At 38.6% G+C, this 24,727-nt stretch overlaps 1 protein-coding gene across 2 annotated transcripts; it reads left to right on the forward strand.

The window, feature by feature from the left end:
• Positions 1–1,677: 1,677 nt before the first annotated feature.
• Positions 1,678–24,149, forward strand: plbd2 (phospholipase B domain containing 2). 2 transcript variants are annotated; one of them, XM_083537763.1, is made up of 12 exons: positions 1,678–2,258; positions 3,354–3,447; positions 10,283–10,435; positions 14,381–14,481; positions 15,549–15,763; positions 15,847–15,941; positions 16,362–16,522; positions 16,675–16,770; positions 17,510–17,581; positions 22,830–22,982; positions 23,140–23,302; positions 23,651–24,149. In XM_083537763.1, the coding sequence occupies exons 1-12, from the start codon at positions 2,089–2,091 to the stop codon at positions 23,819–23,821; spliced, it is 1,644 nt and encodes a 547-aa protein (XP_083393889.1). In that variant the 5' UTR covers positions 1,678–2,088; the 3' UTR covers positions 23,822–24,149. The 2 variants fall into 2 exon arrangements, with proteins under 2 accessions (XP_083393889.1, XP_083393890.1); XM_083537764.1 differs by lacking the exon at positions 10,283–10,435 and having other exon boundaries at positions 2,035–2,258.
• Positions 24,150–24,727: the final 578 nt, after the last annotated feature.

A 24,727-nucleotide genomic window follows, 5' to 3' on the forward strand; every position in this document is an offset into this window, starting at 1 on the left:
ATTGTGATTTGTGGTGAGAGTAGAGAGCAGGTTGAGAAGAGCCTGGAGAGCTGGAGGTATGTGCTGGAAAGAAAGTCAGTAGGAGTAAGACAGAGTACATGTGTGTGAATGAGAGGGAGGCCAGTGGAGTGGTGCGGTTGCAGGGAGAAGAGGTGGAGGAGTTCAGGTACCTGGAGTCAACAGTGTAAAGTAATAGAGTGTGTGTTAGAGAAGTGAAGAAAAGAGTGCAGGCAGGGTGGAGTGGGTGGAGAAGAGTGACAGGAGTGATTTGTGATAAAAGGGTATATGCAAGAGTGAATGTGAAAGTTTATAGGACTGTGGTGAGACCTGAGATGTTGTATGGTTTAGAGACAGTGGCACTGAGTAAAAGACAGGAGGTGGAGCTGGAGGTAGCAGAGCTGAAGATGTTGAGGTTTTCATTGGGAGTGATGACGATGGACATGATTAGAAATGAGTTTATTAGAGGGACAGCGCATGTAGGACGTTTTAGAGACAAGGTAATGGAGGCGAGATTGAGATGGTTTGGATAGGATTCTTCACCGTTCCATGTTTTTGCCATTTGTGAATAGTGGCTCTTACTGTGGTTCGTCCCAAAGCTTTAGAAATGGCTTTATAACGTTTTCCAGACTGATAGATCTCAATTAGTTTCTTTCTCATTTGTTTCTAAATTTCTTTGGATCTCTGCATGATTTCTAGTTTTTGAGGATCTTTTGGTCTACTTCACTTTGTCAGGCAGGTCCTATTTAAGGTCCTATTAATTTCTTGATTGTGAACAAGTGTGGCAGTAATCAGGCCTGGGTGTGGCGAGAGAAATTTAGCTCAGGTTTAATAAACCACAGTTCTAACAGTGGGGAAACGCCTGCAGTTTTGGATTTTGTTTTCCCTCAATAATAAAAACCTTCATTTAAAAACTGCATGTTGTGTTTACTTGTGTTATCTTTGACTAATATTTAAATTGGTTTGATAATCTGAAACATTAAAGTGTGACAAACATGCAAAAAAAAAAAAAAGAAATCAGGACACTTTTTCACACCACTGTAATTCCATCCACTCTTCTGGGAAGATGTTCCGCTAGATTTTGTGCTTGTGGACATTTATGTTCATTAACCAAAATAGTGTTAGTTAAGTCAAGTACTGATGTAGGTAAGGAGGCCTGGAGTACAGTTCTAAATTTTAATGTGTATTTGGTTATATTGTTGGGGCAGCGTTATAGCAGCAGCATCGAGAAGATCCATAACCATTTGTGCTTTCGGCGCACGTCCACGTGAAATCTGTCACAAATGGTTATGGCTATTATCCATAATCCATTATCCTGTAGAATATGCTCTTATGCCGAATACACAGAAAATTCTCGTGATCACGAGGAAACTGTTTATGTCCAGATCACGAGAAAATCAAGTCGTGATGACGAGAAAAACAGCTTTTGTTATGTCGAGATCATGTGAAAATTAGTGAATTAGAACACCAAAAAGAAAAACATATAATGCAAGGCCTCTTAGGACTTCCTCAATTATCTTCATTTTATACCGTTTGTCTTGGGTGCGTTTTTTCATGGAGCTGCGCCACCAAGTGTCTGATTTTATAAACTATGTTTCATGAATCTGAGGCTTTAACCAATCAGACTGCGATTCAGCCACTTTAACGCCCCTTAGAAGGCGTCTGAACACGTCGGCAGCTGATTGGATGATCACAGAGCCCCAGTCAAAGCCAGCAAACCGCATCTGTAGCAAAACCTACAAGCTCAAATATATTCGTGTAGATTTAATAGCTGTTTTTTTTATTCCACAATAAAAGAGAGGAGAAGAAGCTGATTTGGTCGTAGTTACACCTACAGGTATATATAAAGACAGACTTTTCAAGAAAAGCTGGATATTGTGATGAAATGTTGATGAAAACAGCTGTTAAGCTATTTTCGTTAAGCATTATTTTATCGATGTTTTTAGTGAGCTGATCTTTACTCAGTGAAGATTTGAAGAAGGCGAATTGGGACACATCCCACGGGGGGGGTTGGAGATCACATGACTGCTACTGGAGACTAAAATCACATGATTATAACTCTTTTTTTTTCAGGTTGTCGCGCTGAACGCCATGTTTCTCTTTCTCTTGTATGTTTTGTGTGTGTGTGTGATCTCACATGCACACACACACTTGCGCTCTGCAGTGTTTAACCAGCAGACAGGACAAGTGCAGTTAAAGGAGGGCTTTCAAACAGATCCTGTCGCATTCGTTAACTTCACTGATGACATTGTAAACACAGGGTAGGACTGAGGGATCTTCTCCCAAACATCTGCTCGTTTTTTGCTTTGCTTTAATTTTTTTGTCTTGACTTCAACGTCACATAATCTTTTATATTAATCTGTGATCTGACTGCAGACTTACATTACACCTTTTCTTTACTTACATCATTAACCAGGTCATCCACAGTTATTACATGCTAAAGTTATAGGTAACATGACATCGTTACTTTGAGAAACAAGATCAGTATAACCAAAACAACTAACGTGAAAAGTGTAATTCATCGTTTAAGAGGAATTTAAGGAAATGATTCCTCCTCTGGGTGGCGCTGTATAGACAGATTACAATCATTTACTCTTCCACATCTGTAGTCAGAGTGTACAGCAATGTGCAGTGCTTTAGAGCGACAAAAACAAGATTTTAGAACATCAGCTACAGTCTAGTAATCTTTTGTTTACAACGCAGTATTCAAAACAATGCACAATTAAGTCATGTAACAATTTGCACCCTACGTTCTTCTTAGACATTCCAAGAAATTGGTAAAATTAAAATGCATTGTCTTAATGATTATTTGAATTTGTTCAGTTGCAGAACACTTTCACACTGTTGGGATACATGATCAACAGGTTCACAAACCTAATCTAAAAAAATCACTTTCAGATCCACTATTCTGAAAGCTGACTACACACTACTAATTTCCCAATAAAGCATCATATTGTAGACCTTAATATAACAACTTTTCCAAGTAGCTATTTCTGTCTAAAGAGTTTAAATACTTATGGAGAATAATAAAGGACTTAACTTTCTCTTAGCCATTGTGAAATTTTTAAATTCATAAATATATTCAAGAATGTATATTTGTGCTTAATTTCTATTGGTTGATTGGTCCTTCAGTCATTGTAATGATTCATAATCACACTGACGTCACCCAGAAGAGGATGTGTCTTTTTAAAATGAGTCTTTCCTCTCCCATGGAAGTTTTTTCCTGCCATTGTTGCCAAAAATCTGCATCTTTATTAGTCACATGTTTGTGACTATTATAATTTGTAGATTTCAGAGGTACAAATAAATGTATCATTTTAAATAGAGCCAAATTATTCCTGTTTTTTTTTCTTCAGGTGGTCATATCTGGAAGTCAAAACAAATGGCAAGTACAATGACACACTGCAGGCTTATGCTGCTGGTATTGTGGAGGGTGCAGTCACGTCACAGGTATTTAATACTGACCTTTTATCCTCACATCTTCTCATCTAGACACTGATAAACAGGTTTGGACCATGACCAGCACAATTTAGTGATAAGCAGAAGATTAAGATTCATTTGATTTACACCTAACAACAATAGGTAGTGTCAAAAACAGTGAAACCTGGGTGTAGATTTTAATCCCTGATGAGCAAGCCAAAGATTACTATGGTGTTTTAGTGCCACGTGAAAAAAAACCCCTAAGATTCTGAGAATAAAATTGTAGCACTACATGAATGATGTCAAACTACGATAATAAAGTTGTAGCAGCACCAGCTGAAGTATTGGTGTGCAGATTTATATTCCTCTTAAATAACACCTCATCTTCAAATAAAATGATATACCTTTATTCGTCCCACAGTGGGGAAGTTTCTGTGTTACAACAGCAAAGAAATGAAATGTGCAAATATATAAAAAATAGAGACATAATACAAGTATATCACGGTGTATAAATACATAAGAAATAAAAACACGAATAAAGTAGTTACACTTTCAAACATCGCACATCAATAATATTGCACGGTTTCAATTGGTGTTATTGTGCAGTTATTGCACAAAATGTTATTATTGCACAGATAAAAACACAAAAAGTGTGTATTATGGTGACTGGTTCACTGGGAGCGGCTCTGATTGTACAGTCGAATAGCAGCAGGGAGAAAAGGCCTTCTGTATTGTACCTTCAGACACTTAGGATGTAACAGTCTGTCACTGAAAGAGCTGCTCATAGACGAAACGGTTTCATACAGGGGGTGAGAGTCGTTCTCCAGCAATGATGATAGTTTAGCCACCATCCTCCTTTCTCCCACCTTCTGTACAGTGTCCAGGGGAATCCCTAGGACTGAGCTGGCCTTCCTGATCAGCTTGTCCAGTCTCTTCCAGTCTGCAGTAGAGATGCTGCTGCACCAGCAGATCACACTATAGAAGATGGCTAAGGCCACCACAGAGTCAAAAAAGGTCTTCTAGCTCTCCCTGCACTCCTGAAGACCTTAGTCTCCTCAGCAGAAAGAGTCTGCTTATAAATTGCTTCAATATAATCTGTCCAGTCCAGTTTGCTGTTCAGATGAACACCCAAGTATTTGTAAGAGTCCACTCTCACAATGTCCCTTCCCTGAATGTTCACTGGTGATAATGAAGTTTGTTTGTTCCTACGGAAATCCACCACCAGTTCGTTTCTTCCCTGCGTTTATCTGGAGGCAGCTCTGTTTGCACCAGTCCACAAAGTTCTGGATCAGTCCTTTGGACTACCTGTCATCATCTGTGATCAGGTCAACAATGGCAGAGTCATCAGAGAACTTCTGCCAGTGACAGGTTGCTAAGCTGAACATGAAGTCTGCACTGTAGAGGGTAAAGAGGAATGAAGCCAGGACCATTCCCTGCGGGGCTCCAGTGTTGCAGACAACCATGTCAGAGTCACAGTCACAAGTCCTTACATACTGTGGTCAGTTTGTGAGGTAATCATGTATCCAGGTAGACAGACTCCCATGTACACCAGCTTATCCCCCAAGAGCACAGATTGGATAGTGTTAAAAGCACTAGAAAAGTAAAAAAAAAAAAAAAAAAAAACATGACTTTTACTGTGCTCCCAGCCTTTTGGGCGGTACCATGCAGGATGTCTTCCACAGTACTTCATGGCACTTTCCCTAGCTTCAGTCTCAGACCAAACATGTACAACAATATGCCACACATCTTGTCTGCATAAGTCTTAAGTAGCCTATATAAATAAATATATTATATATATATATAGGCTACTTAAGACTTATGCAGACAAGATAAATTATATATATACACACACACACACACACACACACACACACACAGTAAGGAAAATAAGTATTTGAACACCCTGCTATTTTGCAAGTTCTCCCACTTAGAAATCATGGAGGGGTCTAAAATTGTCATCGTAGGTGCATGTACACTGTGAGAGACATAATCTAAAAAAAAAAATCCAGAAATCACAATATATGATTTTTAAACTATTTGTATGATACAGCTGCAAATAAGTATTTGAACACCTGTCTATCAGCTAGAATTCTGACCCTCAAAGACCTGTTAGTCTGCCTTTAAAATGTCCACCTCCACTACATTTATTATCCTAAATTAGATGCACCTGTGTGTGTGTGTGTGTGTATATATATATATATATATATATATATATATATATATATATATATATATATATATATATATAAGCATAAATAGGATGCAGATGTATCAATAGATAATAATTAGAGTCAACCTTTGGTCGCTATTTCAGTCTAAAAAATAGGCAATTTCTGTCTGATTTCGATGATTACCTCTGTGTTCTATTTGAAGAGGAGGATACACTAGCGCAGGGGTCGGCAACCTTCACCACACAAAGAGCCATTTGGACCTGTTTCCCACAGAAAAGAAAACACTGGGAGCCACAAAACCATTTGGACATTTAAATTGAATTAACACTACATGTAACGTTTTTTTTTTGCCTTTATGCTATGTATAATCAAACCATAATGTGTTGCATTTATGAAATCAATGAACTGCAGAGAGAATGAAATTACATTTCTGCATGCAACAAAAAAAAATTTGAACTCCTTAAAAAAAGACATTGGGTTGAAGGTTACTTTCAAGTAAAATACTCGATGTCTATTTGAGTCCTTCTTGTATTTATGAAATGAACGCCGAACATAAATTATCCACCGGCAGCAAACCAAAAATGCCGTCCTCTTCTGTGTGCCGTCAACCAAAGTTTAAGAAGTCGCGTGCCGGTTGGTGTCGCACATTAGCGGTTGTGACGCATATGAAGAGCGACAAAAAACTTTAACACGTTTTATTTAGATTTTACAAGATCACCAAAATCTTAAAATTTAGAATTACATTTTAAAAACTAACGAACTAAAATAAAATACATTTTAATTAAATACTCATTATTTATTTTCCAAAGCCACAGGGAGCCGCAGAAGATGGATGAAAGAGCCGCATGCGGCTCCGGAGCCGCGGGTTGCCGACCCCTGCACTAGCGGATTCTGTGATCATCGTATTTTGACATTAGAGGGCGCTTTTGCTCAAATATGTAAATGAGTCTTTTTCTGTAAAGTTTAATTCGCGCATGGTTCCTCCACTGCACGACAACAGATTATTCTCCAAGCGCAAACAGGGTAACGGGCACCAGGCGCGTTTTCACACGAACGTTTAAAGAGCGTTGATGATTGAATTTACGCTGTTTACGTACTTCTTTTTTACGTACTTATCTTTTCTGGGTCATCAATTTTAGGAAGCGTTTGACCTCTAAAGTAAAAAAAAAATACGATGGTCAAAAAATCTGGTGTAACACCGGCGCACTAGTTGTTCAACCAATGGTGCTACGACTTTATTCTCGTAGTGATACAACTTTATTCTCATAATTTCGACTTTATTCTATGATGATTTTTGTAATATTAATTGTTTTAGGAAAATATAATTATTTAAGGCACTGATAAAGAATTGGTTACTGTGGTTAGTGATTGCTGGAACTATCGGCTATCAGCAAAAATTCATAATGTTATTTTTCCGGGTTACGATAGACGGTACAAGAGCGGCCTCTAAAGGTTAATCAATGACACCACATGGTGTTTTTTTATTATCCATTTTGGATGTAACTTTCAATTTGAATGTGTCTTTTATTTTCTTTAATATTTATTAATATAATTAATATATTCTTATTTATTCTACCTAGCACATTGTCATGATTCAGTATTTTTATTAATGTTTTAATAAAGTTCAGTTCTATTTTACATGGAGTGTTTTTTTTGTTTGTTTGTTTTTTGTTTAGTTTTTTGTAATCCAGTATTTATAAATTTTTTTGGTTGATTTAATCAGTTATTGGTAAGTACGATCCAAACTAGCTATCAGTTTTGGTAAAATCGGTTCGACCTTTAATATTTAAAGTGACAAATTTCTGATTTATATTTGTAATATTTTATTTTAGTAACACTGCTCTGGGACAATGTACATTGTTAAAAACGCTATACTGAAATGAACTGGATTAAATCACATCACTTTCAGCTTGTTTAGGGTGGTAAAGGGGGAGTTTTTCCTTGCCAGAGTTGCCACTGGCTCGCTCATCAGGGACAAACGTACACTTATAAAGAACATATAAATTTTTTATTACCACATTATCTGTGTAAAGCTGCTTTGAGACAATTTTCATTGTTAAAAGCGCAATACAAATTAAAATTTTTTGAATTGAATTATTATTATTATTATTATTATTATGTTTAACATTGAGAATGTTTTTTTAATTTTAACAGCTATGGGTCTATTGTGATGTTTGTATGTTAACAGTGGTTAACCAGATTGAACCAGGTTGGTATTGCTTTATAGCAGGATTAGATCGTTTGTCACCTTACTACTGGAGATTAAACATTAATTAATGACCACAGGAGCCAGTTTCCTTGAGGAATTCGACTTTCTAAAAACAAATCCTAGTGGTTAAAATAAGGAGTTAAAGGGGAACAATAATGGATACAAGGAGGTGTGTGTGTGTGTGTGTGTGTATGTGTGAGTGAGAGAGAGAGAGAGAGAGAGAGAGAGAGAGAGAGAAATAAATGTAACCCCTATAAAGTCATATACAACTTTAACAAAAAGCATTAACAGAATATTATTATTGAAATAAACACATTGTTCACCAATAAATGTTTTAAACTATCAAACATGCCACATACAGTGGGTACGGAAAGTATTCAGACCCCCTTAAATTTTTCACTCTTTGTTATATTGCAGCCATTTGCTAAAATCATTTAGGTTCATTCTTCTTCCTCATGAATGTACACATAGCCCCCTATATTGACAGAAAAACACAGAATTGTTGACATTGTTGCAGATTTATTAAAAAAGAAAAACTAAAATATCACATGGTCCTAAGTATTCAGACCCTTTGCTCAGTATTTAGTAGAAGCCCCCTTTTGATCTAATACAGCCAGGAGTCTTTTTGGGAAAGATGCAACAAGTCTTTCACACCTGGATTTGGGGATCCTCTGCCATTCCTCCTTGCAGATCCTCTCCAGTTCTGTCAGGTTGGATGGTAAACGTTGGTGGACAGCCATTTTTAGGTCTCTCCAGAGGTGCTCAATTGGGTTTAAGTCAGGGCTCTGGCTGGGCCATTCAAGATAAGTCACGGAGTTGTTGTGAAGCCACTCCTTCGTTATTTTAGCTGTGTGCTTAGGGTCATTGTCTTGTTGAAAGGTAAACCTTCGGCCCAGTCTGAGGTCCAGAGCACTCTGGAGATGGTTTTTGTCCAGGATATCCCTGTGCTTGGCCGCATTCATCTTTCCCTCGATTGCAACCAGTCGTCCTGTCCCTGCAGCTAAAAAACACCCCCACAGCATGATGCTGCCACCACCATGCTTCACTGTTGGGACTGTATTGGACAGGTGATGAGCAGTGCCTGGTTTTCTCCACACATACCGCTTAGAATTAAGGCCAAAAAGTTCTATTTTGGTCTCATCAGACCAGAGAATCTTATTTCTCACCATCTTGGAGTCCTTCAGGTGTTTTTTAGCAAACTCCATGCAGGCTTTCATGTGTCTTACACTGAGGAAAGGCTTCCGTCGGGCCACTCTGCCATAAAGCCCCGACTGGTGGAGGGCTGCAGTGATGGTTGACTTTCTACAACTTTCTCCCATCTCCTGACTGCATCTCTGGAGCTCAGCCACAGTGATCTTTGGGTTCTTCTTTACCTCTCTCACCAAGGCTCTTCTCCCCCGATAGCTCATTTTGGCCGGACGGCCAGCTCTAGGAAGGGTTCTGGTAGTCCCAAACGTCTTCCATTTGAGGATTATAGAGGCCACTGTGCTTTTAGGAACCTTAAGTGCAGCAGAAATCTTTTTGTAACCTTGGTCAGATCTGTGCCTTGCCACAATTCTGTCTCTGAGCTCTTCAGGCAGTTCCTTTGACCTCATGATTCTCATTTGCTCTGACATGCATTGTGATCTGGAAGGTCTTATATAGACAGATGTGTGGCTTTCCTAATCAAGTCCAATCAGTATAATCAAACACAGCTGGACTCAAATGAAGGTGTAGAACCATCTCAAGGATGATCAGAAGAAATGGAAGGCACCTGAGTTAAATATATGAGTGTCACAGAAAAGGGTCTGAATACTTAGGACCATGTGATATTTCAGTTTTTCTTTTTTAATAAATCTGCAACAATGTCAACAATTCTGTGTTTTTCTGTCAGTTTGGGGTGCTATGTGTACATTCATAAGGAAGAAGAATGAACTTAAATGATTTTAGCAAATGGCTGCAATATATCAAAGAGTGAAAAATTTAAGGGGGTCTGAATACTTTCCGTACCCACTGTATATAAGCTGGGCACAGGGACAACTTTGTTCAAAATTCAGTTTCTGGCACATTCTACAAAATCCACTACACATACCAAACATCTTTCATACACACTTACTACTGTTTGAGTTTGGTGTGTATATTTATAGAGCAGTCATGACTTATGGTCCCAGATGAGGATGGGTTCCTCAAGGTGTCTTAGGAGTTTTTTCTTTTTCTAATGCTACATTGTGAAATTCTATTGCTAAAAGATATAACATTTAAAAAGAAACTTCATTAAAATTAGCAGGCCATGTGTGTAGAGATCATTTACAATAGTAGTCTGGTTAGTGGGCATGGATTTGAAATCCAACTTCTGTAGAATTATAAGAGTAAGTTTTGGTTGATTTAGTATTTAGCAGATTTTATTTTTTTTAAACTCTTATTATTCTCTTTGTGTGTGTGTGTGTGTGTGTGTGTGTGTGTGTGTGTGTGTGTGTGTGTGTGTGTGTGTGTGTATAAACTTTAGCTCATCAATAAGCACTGGATGAACACACTGATGGGATATTGTGAGTTATTTGACTTGGGATACTGTCGACGGCTGAAAGAATACATTACCATTAACCTGCAGTGGGTAAACGAGCAAATCAAGAAAGCTTCAGAGTCACCTTTTTGGCATCAGGTATGTGTAGTTGTGGTGAATAATCATTGGCTTGTGAGAGAGAGAGTTTAGATTCTATTCAAAAGTTAATCCTTCCTTTAGGTTCTGGATTGTAGGACCCACATTTGTATTGTATTGTTTTTAATGATAATTGCAGATGACAACAATGCTTAATATATATATATATATATATATATATATATATATATATATATATATATATATATATATATATATATATATATATACACAGTATATACATATTATATAGTGTGTATGAAATCTATATAAAATATAATACAACATTGTTTTGACAATAAAAACCAGACATTTTGTTCAGTTGTGAAGTTAAACATCTAGAATATATTAATTCATTTAATTTTGTATAATAATTAAATATGTATAAGTATACATACATTGATAACAAGCATTTTGAAAACAGAAGTTAACTGTTATAGTAGACAAATGCTATTACGAGAGAATGGGACAGAGAAACGCAGCAAATAACAAGTTTGTTTAAAAAAGGAAAAAATATACTTCTTCTTCTTCTTCTTTCGGCTGCTCCCATTAGGGGTCGCCACAGCGGCTCATCCGTCTCCATACCACCCTGTCCTTTACATCTGCCTCTTTCACACTAACTACCCGCATGTCTTCCCTCACCACATCCATGAACCTCCTCCTTGGGCTTCCTCTTTTCCTACCTGGTGGCTCCATCCTCAGCATTCTTCTACCAATATAACTCATGTCCCTCCTCTGCACATGTCCAAACCATTTTAATCTCGCCTCCCTCACCTGGTCACCAAAACGTCCTACATGCACTGTCCCTCTAATAAACTTATTTCTAATTCTGTCCATCCTCGTCACTTCCAACGAAAACTTTAACTTCTTCAGCTTTGCTACCTCCAGCTCCGCCTCCTGCCTTTTACTCAATGCCACTGTCTCTAAACCATACAACATCACAGGTCTCACCACAGTCCTATAAACTTTCCCTTTTATTCTTGCAGATAGTCTACTATCACAAATCACTCCTGTCACTCTTCTCCACCCACTCCACCCTGCCTGCACTCTTTTCTTCACTTCCCTAACACACTCTTCATTACTTTGCACTGTTGACCCCAGGTACCTGAACTCTTCCACCTTCTCTACCTCTTCTCCCTGTAACCGCACAACTTCACTGCCCTCCCTCTCATTCACACACGTGTACTCTGTCTTACTCCTACTGACTTTCATTCTCCTTCTCTCCAGCGCTTACCTCCACCTCTCCAGGCTCTTCTCATCCTGCTCACTACTCTCACCACAAATCATAATATCATCCGCAAACATCATAGTTCAGGGAGACTCCTGTCTGACCTTGTCCGTCAACCTGTCCATCACCACTGCAAACAGAAAAGGGCTCAGGGCCGATCCTTGATGCAGTCTAACCTTCACCTTGAACCAGTCTGTCGTTCCTACTGCACACTTTACTGCTGTCACACTTTCCTCATACATGTCCTGCACCACCCTCACATACTTATCTGACACACCTGACTTCCTCATACAATATCACAATTCCTCTCTTGGCACTCTGTCAGACGCTTTCTCTAAATCCACAAATACACAATGCAATTCCTTCTGTCCTTCTCTATACTTCTCCATCAACACTCTCAAAGCAAATATGGCATCTGTGGTGCTCTACCTCGGCATGAAACCATACTTTTGCTCACAGATGGTCACCTCTTCTTTCCACTACTCTTTCCCATAACTTCATGGGGTGACTGATCAACTTAATTCCCCTGTAGTTACTGCAGGTCTGCACATCTCCCTTATGCTTAAAGATCGGTACCAGCACACTCCTTCTCCATTCCTAAGGGATCCTTTCACCTTCCACAATCTTGTTAAACAATCTGGTTAAAAACTCCACTGCCATCTCTCCTAAACATCTCCACACTTCTACCGGTATGTCATCTGGTACAACCGACTTTCCACTCTTCATCCTTAATCGCTGCTCTCACGTCCTCCTTACTAATCCTATCCACTTTCTGCTTCACCAACTCCACATCATCCAACCTTCTCTCTCTCTCATTTTCCTCGTTCATCAGCTGCTCAAAGTACTCCCTCCATCTTCTCAACACACTCTCCTCACTAGTCAACACATTTCCATCTCCATCCTTTATTGCTCTAACTTGCAGCACATCCTTCCCAGCTCGGTCCCTCTGCCTGGCCAATCGGTATAAATCCTTTTCTCCTTCCTTAGTGTTCAACCTCTCCTACAGCTCTTCGTATGCCTTTTCCTTGGATTTCGCCACATCCCTCTTCACCTGCTGCCGCATCTCCTTGTACTCCTGCCTACTTTTCTCATCACCATGTCGATCCTACTTCTGTTTTGTTAACCTCTTTTCCCTTATGCTCTCCTGCACTTCCTCATTCCACCACCAGGTCTCTTTGTCTTCCTTTCTATTTCCCGATGTCCCACCAAGTACTTTTCTAGCTGCCTCCCTTAATCACTCCTGCAGTAGTTCCCCAATCATCCAGCACCTCCTCACCACCACCGAGCCCCTGTCTGACCTTTTCCCTGAACCTCACACTACACTCTTCCTCCTTCAGTTTCCACCATCTTATTCTTCTTTGTCCTTACTCTCCTCCTCTTCTTCTTCGCCTCCAAAACCATCCTACAGACGACCATCCGATGCTGTCTAGCTACACTGTCCCCTGCCAACACCTTACAGTCTCCAATCTCCTTCAGGTTCCATCTCCTACATAAAACATAGTCCACCTGTTTGCACCTTCCTCCACTCTTATAGGTCACCCTATGATCCTCCTTCTTCTTAAAATACATATTTACCACTGCCATTTCCATTCTTTTAACAAATTCTACCACTATCTGCCCTTCTACATTCCTTTCCTTAAGGCCATACCTACCCATAACCTCCTCATCATCTCTGTTCCCTTCACCTACATGTCCATTAAAGTCTGCACCAATCACCATCCATTTCCTACGTACACCATCCACCACTTCATCTAATTCACTCCAGAATTTTTCCTTCTCCTCCATCTCACAGCCAACTTGTGGAGCATAGGCACTGATGACATTTATCATAATCCCTTCAACTTCCAGCTTCACGATCAACACCCTATCAGAAACTCTCTTCACCTCCACTACACTGTTACTGTACTCTTCCTTCAGAATCACCCCTACACCATTTCTCTTTCCATCCACACCATGATAAAACAGTTTAAACCCACCTCCAATGTTCCTGGCCTTACACCCTTTCCACTTGGTCTCCTGAACACACAACATATCTACCTTTCTCCTCTCCATCATATCAGCTACCTCTCTCCCTTTACCAGTCATGGTGCCAACATTTAAAGTACCAACCTTAACCTCCACTCTTCTAGACTTCCTTCCCTGTCGCCTCTGTAGATGTCTTCCACCTCTCCTTCTCCTCCTTCGGCCAACAGTAGCCCAATTTCCACCGGGACCCTGTTGGTTAACGATACCTGTGGTGCTCGTTGTTAACCCGGGCCTCGACCGATCCGGTATGAAATTCTAAATCGTGACCCGCATATTCGATTTGGCACATGTTTTATGCTGGATGCCCTTCCTAACGCAACCCTCCCCATTTATCCAGGCTTGGGACCGGCACTAAGAGTGCACTGGCTTGTGCCTCCCTAATGGCTGGATTAAAAAAAAAAAAAGAAAAAAAAAAAGGAAAAAATATACATTGGTGTACAAATGCATAAGCAGCCCGACTAATCGATAACAGCATTCATTGACAACAAATTTCATAATCGATTATTATCTATCTTATCTATTAACTGTTGCAGCCCTATTTATTACTAATAGATTTTTCTAACTACAATTAAATCCAGATCGGCAACATGAATCTTGTCAATAGCTGTGAAGAAATCATGTTTGTTATCTCCATACATGATGCACATTAATCTTAGGCTTAATTTAATGCATGAAGAATCTTTGTTTTCCTTTAGGTCCATTTGTCATTGCTGCAGCTAAAAGGATTGGAAGATGGATATAATGGAAAGTATAGATTTCCAGAGCCAGTGGTCAACCTGAACCCCTTTGGATTTCTGTGAGTGTGGTGTAAGCTTTCTCTTTTCTTCTGTGGGGGATCTGTGACACCACAATCTTAAAAGTGAACAAGCATTTTTTAGACTGTTAAACTGAATCTGACTGAGTCTAAAACATGCTGTGAAGTAGTAGCTCAGTGGTTAAGATGTTAGACTTCTGATAGAAGGTCATGAGTTAAAATCCCTGCACCAGAAAGCTGCCACTGCTGGGAAGGACCCTTAACCCTAAACTGCTTAGTTGTAAGCCACTCTGGATAAGGGCATCTGCCAAAAGTCATAAATGTAAATATATAATTTGTTAGCTGTTCTGGTGCAGGTTGACACTTGACAGCTTATTAAGTGGTTGGAAATGTAGACAGTGTGTTAAATAGTAGTGCAGAATTGAACTTGTTTTATATCCAATAATGCTACTTATAATAAGTTGTTCTAGAGTATAATATACATGCTCTCAAGTCTTTCTGCTTAACTCAGATAATCAGTATAGAAATTCTCACTTTGTTTTATGTGGTGCATTAATTATGCACAATGGTTTTAATTTTCATAATGTTAATGCCACAAAATTATGCCATTTGAAACATAATGCCACAGTGCTTGTGCTAGTTTTTGTCTTTTTTACAGTCTCAGCAAATGTTGCAGCTGACTTTAAGTTTTATAGTTAATTGAATTATATTAGTTATATTTGATGAATGTGGCAAAACTGTAGTGTTGAAAATGAAAATCTTACTAAATTCTATTGTTAACATTTCTAATAGGAAATGTAGGAAATAATTTTTTATGTTTCAGTTTAGTCAAAGTGGTATATCAGAAATCTTTACAATATCAGTGACCATTAGTGGTCTCCCAAAGCCTTTTTTTTGTTTTTTTTTGTTTACACTGTCTTAATTAAATGTCTTCCGGTTCATAATAATATAATAAGAGCTGTGCATATTAATATTACTTTTATGAAAACTTTTCTAATTACTAACACCATTGTGTGGTCTAGTGAATAAATTGCAATAGTCCAATGCTTTTGTTCATAGATACCTGACTTTTGTAGCATTTTATTACATTTTTTAAATTCATGGTCCAGACTTTTCCAGATGGGTGGAGACTTGGAGGATTTGGAGGCCGCACTTAACAAATCCAGTCAATCACGTACAGTTGGATCTGGTTCCTGCTCTGCTCTAATCAAACTCTTGCCTGGCAACAAGGACCTTCTTGTCTCACATGACACATGGAACAACTACCAGTCAATGCTTAGGATTATGAAGAAATATGTCTTTTCATTCCGTACATCTGTAAAAGGTGAATACATGTTATACTCTGCTAAATATTCTGTTACATACGACTCAACTTTTTAAACACTACTTTCACCATTGTTTCTTCAGATCAGATGTTGATTCCAGGTAACACTCAGGCCTTCTCCTCTTACCCTGGCTCTATCTTTTCTGGAGATGATTTCTACATTCTTAGCAGTGGTCTGGTAAATGGCTGCTTGTTTTTCTACAAAAATAATGATGCGGATAAGAAAGGAAGCACAGTTTGGTTGGGAGTTCTGGATTTATATGTGAAACTGTTCTCACTTTAGAAAGTATTAACACTTCTTCCTGTTGAGAATATTGTTTTGATATTGTTCTTTAACTGTTCTTTTTTTCTTTCTTTAACAGAAAAAAAATAAATGTTCAGAGTCATAATACTGTATTGATAAACTCCAAAATCATATTCAGCATCACTGGTGACATGGTCTTTCAAATGTGCTGCAGTGTCATCAATTACATGTGAAAGCTATACAGTAGAATCAGTGAAGTCTGGAAGTCATCAAAAGGTTACACAAAGCAATAAGTGTAACTAAATAAAAGAATATACAATGTCTTATACACTGCAATGTCACCTTTTATTTCAGGTTACACTGGAAACCACAATTGGTAACAGTAACCCTGACTTGTGGAAGTTTGTAACACCTCAAGGCTCTGTCATGGAGTGGCTGAGAAACATTGTGGCAAACAGACTTGCTCGATCTGGGAAAGAGTGGGCCGACATTTTTAGTCAGTACAACAGTGGAACGTAAGGAGTAAACAAATAAGTTTTTCTGTCAAGAATGACTCTTTACATTAGCTTGTTTCTTTTACTAGTGAAATATTGCATGCCTGAAGAAAGAAAAGCATTGAAAGTATACTTTTGCTCCAGTCGTTATTCTTTTACTCTTTTTACTTCAGGTACAACAACCAGTGGATGATAGTTGACTATAAGAGTTTCACTCCAGGCAGACTCGATCTGAAGGAAGGGGTGTTAACTGTGCTTGAGCAAATACCGTAAGTAAAGTTTAATTTGGATTCATCTTTTTTTTTTTTACATTCATGGTACTTTATTTAATGTTCAGTGCAGGCAATTTAACTATAATAAGTAAAATTTTTTTTAACTATGCTTGCTAATTCAAGTCAACACAATATTTTTGTAATCACACTGAATGAAAGTATGACAAATTTGTCTGGGTAAAAAACTTATTCCATTTGTTTCTATTTTTGAAGCACTTGATTGTTACTCACCAAACAACATCTAAAAGTATAAAGTTATAAAAAATAAAAACTGAGATATCTTTATCCTTGTTGTATAGAAACTCTAAAATTGTAGACAAAATGCATTTAAAGAAGTTACAGAGTGTTATAATTGTAATGATATTAGGTGAAAGATAAAAAAAAAAAAGCAATGAAACAAAACCCATTAAAAGCCCTCATTTTAAACTTGGGGAATATTACTAAGAGAATTAGGTTGTAATGCCTTCAAAAAGTTAAATGGTTAACACAACACCTATTGGAACTTTATTACAGTGTTGTAGGTTGTTATTGGGGTCAATCAGACATGTACACAAGTATAGTGACTTCCTAATTCACATTTTAAACTTTTCCTGGTTCCAGGTCACTAAATCTGGATTCAGGGCTTCCATCTACCAGTAGACAAAAGCATTTTTAGAAGTAATTCTCCAAAGCTTTTTGTTTATCCTGAGTTGAACAGTATTTACTTTATACTTACTATCTTTTTTTTTTTTTTAAGAGGTATGATCCGAACTGCTGATAAAACTGAAGAACTGTATAACACCAGCTACTGGTCCAGCTACAATATTCCGTAAGCACTAGATCTCAACACTATATTTCTGTATTCTTCTGTAATCATTTCAATATATTTCATTCATTCATTTATTTATTTATTTCAGTTTTATTTATTTATTTATTTATTTATTTATTTATTAATTTATTTATTTATTTATTTAATTTTCCTTAACCCAGCCATTATGGATGCACAAGCCAGTGCACTCTTAGTGCCGGTCCCAAGCCCGGGTATATGGGGAGGGTTGCGTTAGGAAGGGCATGCAGCGTAAAAACATGTGCCAAATCAAATATGCGGATCACAAATAAGAATTTCATATCGGATCGGTCGAGGCCCGGGTTAACCACGACCGCCACAGGTATCGTTAGCCGACAGGGTACCGGTGGAAATTGGGCTACTGTTGGCCGAAGGAGGAGAAGGAGAGGAGGAAGACGTCTACAGAGACAGCAGGGAAAGGAGCAGTACAGGAGAATGGAGGTTCGGGTTGGTACTTTAAATGTTGGTACTATGACAGGTAAAGGGAGAAAGGTAGCTGATATGATGGAGAGAAGAAAGGTAGATATGCTGTGTGTTCAGGAGACCAAGTGGAAAGGGAGTAAGGCCAGGAACATTGGAGGTGGGTTTAAACTGTTTTATCATGGTGTGGATGGAAAGAGAAATGGTGTAGGGGTGATTCTGAATGAAGAGTACAGTAAGAGTGTAGTGGAGGTGAAGAGAGTTTCTGATAGGGTGATGATCGTGAAGGTGTAAGTTGAAGGGATGATGATAAATGTCATCAGTGCCTATGCTCCACAAGTTGGCTGTGAGATGGAGGAGAAGGAAAGATTCTGGAGTGAATTAGATGAAGTGGTAGATGGTGTCTAGGAAAGAACAATTGGAGATTGGGGCAGACTTTAATAGGCATGTAGGTGAAGGGAACAGAGCTGATGAGGAGGTGATGGGTAGGTATGGTTTTAAGGAGAGGAATGTGGAAGGGCAAATGGTGGTAGATTTTGCTAAAAGGATGGAAATGGCAGTGGTGAACACTTATTTTAAGAAGAAGGAGGATCATAGGGTGACCTATAAGAGTGGAGGAAGGTGCACACAGGTGGACTATGTTTTATGTAGGAGATGCAACCTGAAGGAGATTGGAGACTGTAAGGTGTTGGCAGGGGACAGTGTAGCTAGACAGCATCGGATGGTCGTCTGTAGGATGGTTTTGGAGGCGAAGAAGAAGAGGAGGAGAGTAAGGACAAAGAAGAATAAGATGGTGGAAACTGAAGGAGGAAGAGTGTAGTGTGAGGTTCAGGGAAAAGGTCAGACAGGGGCTCGGTGGTGGTGAAGAGGTGCTGGATGATTGGGGAACTACTGCAGGAGTGATTAAGGGAGGCAGCTAGAAAAGTACTTGGTGTGACATCGGGAAATAGAAAGGAAGACAAAGAGACCTGGTGGTGAAATGAGGAAGTACAGGAGAGCATAAGGGAAAAGAGGTTAACAAAACAGAAGTAGGATCGACATGGTGATGAGAAAAGTAGGCAGAAGTACAAGGAGATGCGGCAGCAGGTGAAGAGGGATGTGGCGAAATCCAAGGAAAAGGCATACGAAGAGCTGTATGAGAGGTTGAACATTAAGGAAGGAGAAAAGGATTTATACCGATTGGCCAGGCAGAGGGACCGAGCTGGGAAGGATGTGCTGCAAGTTAGAGTAATAAAGGCTGAAAAGGGAAATGTGTTGACTAGTGAGGAGAGTGTGTTGAGAAGGTGGAGGGAGTATTTTGAGCAGCTGATGAATGAGGAAAATCAGAGAGAGAGAAGGTTGGACGATGTGGAGTTGGTGAAGCAGGATGTAGATAGGATTAGTAAGGAGGAAGTGAGAGCAGCGATTAAGAGGATGAAGAGTGGAAAGTCGGTTGTACCAGATGACATACCGGTAGAAGCGTGGAGATGTTTAGGAGAGATGGCAGTGGAGTTTTTGACCAGGTTGTTTAACAGGATTTTGGAAGGTGAGAAGATGCCTGAGGAATGGAGAAGGAGTGTGCTGGTACCGATCTTTAAGCATAAAGGAGATGTGCAGTCTTGCAGTAACTACAGGGGAATTAAGTTGATCAGTCACACCATTAAGTTATGGGAAAGAGTAGTGGAAGCCAGGCTGAGAGAAGAGGTGACCATCTGTGAGCAACAGTATGGTTTCATGCCGAGGAAGAGCACCACAGATGCCTTATTTGCTTTGAGGATGTTGATGGAGAAGTATAGAGAAGGACAGAAGGAATTGCATTGTGTATTTGTGGATTTAGAGAAAGCGAACGACAGGGTGCCAAGAGAGGAGTTATGGTATTGTATGAGGAAGTCAGGTGTGTCAGAGAAGTATGTGAGGGTGGTGCAGGACATGTATGAGGACAGTGTGACGGCAGTGAAGTGTGCAGTAGGTACGACAGACTGGTTCAGGGTGAAGGTTGGACTGCATCAAGGATCGGCCCTGAGCCCTTTCCTGTTTGCAGTGGTGATGGACAGGTTGACGGACGAGGTCAGACAGGAGTCTCCCTGGACTATGATGTTTGCGGATGATATTGTGATTTGTGGTGAGAGTAGAGAGCAGGTTGAGACGAGCCTGGAGAGGTGGAGATATGTGTTGGAGGGAAGGGGAATGAAAGTCAGTAAGAGTAAGACAGAGTACATGTGTGTGAATGAGAGGGAGGGCAGTGGAGCTGTGCGGTTGCAGGGAGAAGAGCTGGAGAAGGTGGAGGAATTCAGGTACCTGGGGTCAAAAGTGCAAAGTAATGGAGAGTGTGTTAGAGAAGTAAAGAAAAGAGTGCAGGCAGGGTGGAGTGGGTGGAGAAGAGTGACAGGAGTGATTTGTGATAGTAGGGTATCTGCAAAAATGAAAGGGAAAGTTTATAGGACTGTGGTGAGACCTGCGATGTTGTATGGATTAGAGACAGTGGCATTGAGTAATAGACAGGAGATGGAGCTGGAGGTAGCAGAGCTGAAGATGTTAAGGTTTTCGTTGGGAGTAACGAGGATGGACAAGATTAGAAATGAGTTTATTAGAGGGACAGCGCATGTAGGATGTTTTGGTGACAAGGTGAGGGAGGTGAGATTGAGATGGTTTGTACATGTGCAGAGGAGGGACATGAATTATATTGGTAGAAGAATGCTGAGGATGGAGCCACCAGGTAGGAGGAAAAGAGGAAGGCCAAGGAGGAGGTTCATGGATGTGGTGAGGGAAGACATGCAGGTAGTTGGTGTGAAAGAGGCAGATGTAGAGGACAGGGTGGTATGGAGACGGATGATCCGCTGTGGCGACCCCTAATGGGAGCAGCCGAAAGAAGAAGAAGAAGAAGATTTAATTTTCCTTCTGCTGTCTTTGGTGAGGAAGAGGTTTATAGTGGCTTAAAGGCTTAGATTTCTCTGGGCTCAGTCACCTTATATCACCTCCTCTTGGGAGACCCACAGACATCCCCAAGTCACTTGGTTTGGGCATAATGTGAGGGTCAGATCAACTGGCTCCTTAAGTGTTACTAACCTTCAATTATTACACTTAAAAAAAAGGACACGATTAAAATTTTCCAGTTCAAAAGACACTGCTTAGATTGGCAATATTGAAGAGACCTAAAAAAAAAAATCTTTTTTTAATTAAATCTAAGCATTATTTGGTTCAATTAACTGGTCTCCCCCTCCTGAGTTGTCAAATAGTTTGCTAAAACATCTTGAGGCTGCCTGAATGTTACCATGGCCTCCATCTTCTAATATTTTACTAAAGTTATTGATAACACTATTTCATGCAGGGTACATTTGGTGTGTTTTATACTTTTATTACTAAACCTTCAGAATAACAATTTGCCTAACCTCTATAACCTTTGATTTGTTTGCCAGTGTTTAGCAAGTAAAGAAGCTCTCTGATCCAGTGACTAATGCTATCTATTTTACAGAGACATTAGAGCACAAGTAAAGTAAATGAAAGTAATCCTTAGTGTTTGGGCATTTAGATATAGACAAACAAACAAAAAAAAAAAATGGACCCAAAATGTATGTCTGTATTTAAATTTACATTTTCCATTACTATATTTCGGGGGAAGTGGTGGCTCCAGCGGTTAAGGCGCTGGGTTGCCGATCGGAAGGTCTGGGGTTCAAGCCCCGGTATCGCCAGGCTGCCACTCTTGGGCCCTTGAGCAAGGCCCTTAACCCTCTATGCTCCGGGGGTCCCTTACGAGGGAAATATCAAGGTCCGTGGGGACGGTGCTGTGAGAATTGGGCAGCAGTCGAAGGCGGGGGCCTGCTTAGACTGCTGCCCCCGCGACCCGAATTACGGATAAGCAGGAGAAAATGACATGACATTACTATATGTGCAAAGTTTCGTGCAAAAGGAAAATTAAAGTTGGGAGTTGGGCATGGTCATGCATTTAAATACATAAACCTAAATACATTCATTGCTGGATGTTAAATGAAAATGCATTTTCAAACGTCTAACGTTTCAGTGAATTAAATGCATTAAAGAAAGATATTTTAAATCATCATTTTGCTACCTTTTTGCTATACCATCTGCTCAGAACGCATTTTAAAATACACCTTAAATTTTGCTTCAAATATCCCATAGTGTTATAATAAAAATGCGATCCTAAGTGTTCTAACCGCCAGTCTAAATTTATTTAGCGCAAATAACATTTAAATGATCATTTTGCTACGATTTCTGCTTGAACATGTTACACACATCAAATCAATTTGAGTAACACATTTTTATTTTAATTTTGCAAATTATAAAAAGTTAATATTAGTACGTATGTTACATATTAAAACTACCGTTACACCAAACTTTGCACATATAGTAATAGAAAATGTAAATAAAGAAATACATTTTGTATATTGCATTGCAGTTTTGAATATTGCATTTTAAATAGAATTTTGCTACCTATAAGCTACCTACAAACTTTTAAGAATATTTACCCCCTTGGAGAATCCCTGGCTGTCTGCAGTGAGGAAAAGTGGGATCAAGAGATTGTCTGTTAAAATTCAGTTCAATTTAGTTTTATTTAGTTATATTTATTGTCCCAAAACAGCTTTACAGAAGTAAATAAATTGAGTATATATTTAGTCTCTATAGGTTTAACATTTTGCTCTTCCAGTAATTGTACTTTCAGTTTTCTCATGACAGTAAAATTTCCCTATTTTTTACTTCACAAAATAAGTAATGTAGTATGTGACTTTCATGTGTCCCTCATGTCACTGTCTTTCTAGATGTAGAGTCAGTGAAAATAAGACAAAGTGTGCTTTAGTGTGCTATGTTGTTTTAGGTATTTTGATGAAGTGTTTAATGCGAATGGAGGCCCAGATCTTGTGAAGAAGTATGGCTCATGGTTCTCCTTTAATGGCAATCCAAGAGCTCAGATATTCCAGCGCAACGAATCCCTTGTTACTGACATGGAATCCATGGTACACTTAATGAGGTATAAACATGATCATACATCAAATCATGTCTGAATTCATTAAACTAAAATATCCCTCAACCTTCAACTTCAGATTAATTGTGAATTGGTCTTATATATATATATCTTCTTCTTCTTTCTTTATATATATATATATAATCTTTTATCTCTGTGTCAGGTACAACAACTTTAAGAATGATCCTTTGTCGAAGTGTGATGGCTGCAATCCAGCCCATAATGGCGAGAATGCAATCTCTGCACGGTCCGATCTGAACCCAGCCAATGGAACATACCCTTTTGGAGCTCTTAAACAGAGACCTCATGGTGGAACAGACATGAAGGCAAGAAATTATTTTCTGTGTTCTGTTAAAATTTAATTTTTAACAAATAAAAAGTAAATGATACGTATATTGGATGGCTTTGATGTAGAAAATGTTTGACATCCAGCGAACTCTAAAGGCTAATAAAAGTACTGAATGTTTTGGGCTTTTAAAATTCAGAATTGTGAGTTTATGTAAATTTTGTACACCTGATTATTTTTAGACTGCAACATCTGAGGGAAGTTCCTCAGTGTCCCTCAGTGTGTGTTATATGAGAGCATTCACACTAACAATTATGTATGAATATGTATTCAGAAATCTGAATTCAGATTTGTCTTGATTTGATTTGTCGTTTGTTTTTTTGGGCAGATGACATCCTATGGCTTATTTAGGCAGTACGAGCTGTTGGCTGTTAGTGGACCAACATGCAACCAGCTGCCTGCTTTCGAATGGAGTACATCTCCTTACAGCAGTTTGATGCACATAGGCCATCCAGACCGCTGGGATTTTCCTGTTGTACACGTCAGATGGTCTGAATAAGACATATTGTATGTCATAAGCCAACCTCTTTTCATATATCTCATTAGAAAAAGACAAAATACCTCTGGATGAGAAATGGCATGCAGTGATTTTTTTTTAAACTTATAAAGTTTAAACTCTACTACAACTCTACATGTTTAGTTAAAAACATGCCTTTAGTAACTTGATTATTTTGACAATTCTTTATTCAGGTTGATTCAAGGGAAAATTTTATTTGCACAATGTGATTTGTGGCGTGTTTAAAAAATACGGTAATTATGTTGGAAATGTAAGTTAATTTTGAACAAACTGATTCTAAATAAACATAAAATCTATAAGTGTCTATCCACTCTTTTTTTTGAAAAAAAATCAACTTTGTCTTTAATATTATATTTTTAGACAAGAAGAGGTTTTATAAGATGCTAAAGAGCTAAATATGTGATGTTTTATGCTATCATACATCTACCGATTTTAAATACTTCTGTATCCCTCTCCTGAGTAATATGATCTTGTACACACTTTATTATATCTATAATTATAGATCATAAATCCCAGGATGTAACCATGGCTTAGAAGATGGATAGATATAGATGACACCAACTTTACTGACCTTAACCATTGCTAACAAATAAAATCAATATCAAACTTTATCTGCTTTACCTTCAGGAACTTGGACAAACTCATATTTAGTTAGTACCAATGTAATAATGGAATATGGAACAATGGAATAATTATATAGAATAATTAATATTATATATTATATAATTATAATATATTATATTATAATTATGTATTATATATGGAATATATATTATATTATATATAATTATATGACACACCTCCCCAAAATGGCCGGCTTTTAAATGGAGTACATCTTACAGCAGTTTGATGCACATAGGCCACACAGACTGCTGAGATTTCCCTGTT

The sequence above is a fragment of the Silurus aristotelis genome, assembly GCF_946808225.1.
Source record: "Silurus aristotelis genome assembly, chromosome: 3".
NCBI classification, from domain to species: Eukaryota; Metazoa; Chordata; class Actinopteri; order Siluriformes; family Siluridae; genus Silurus; species Silurus aristotelis.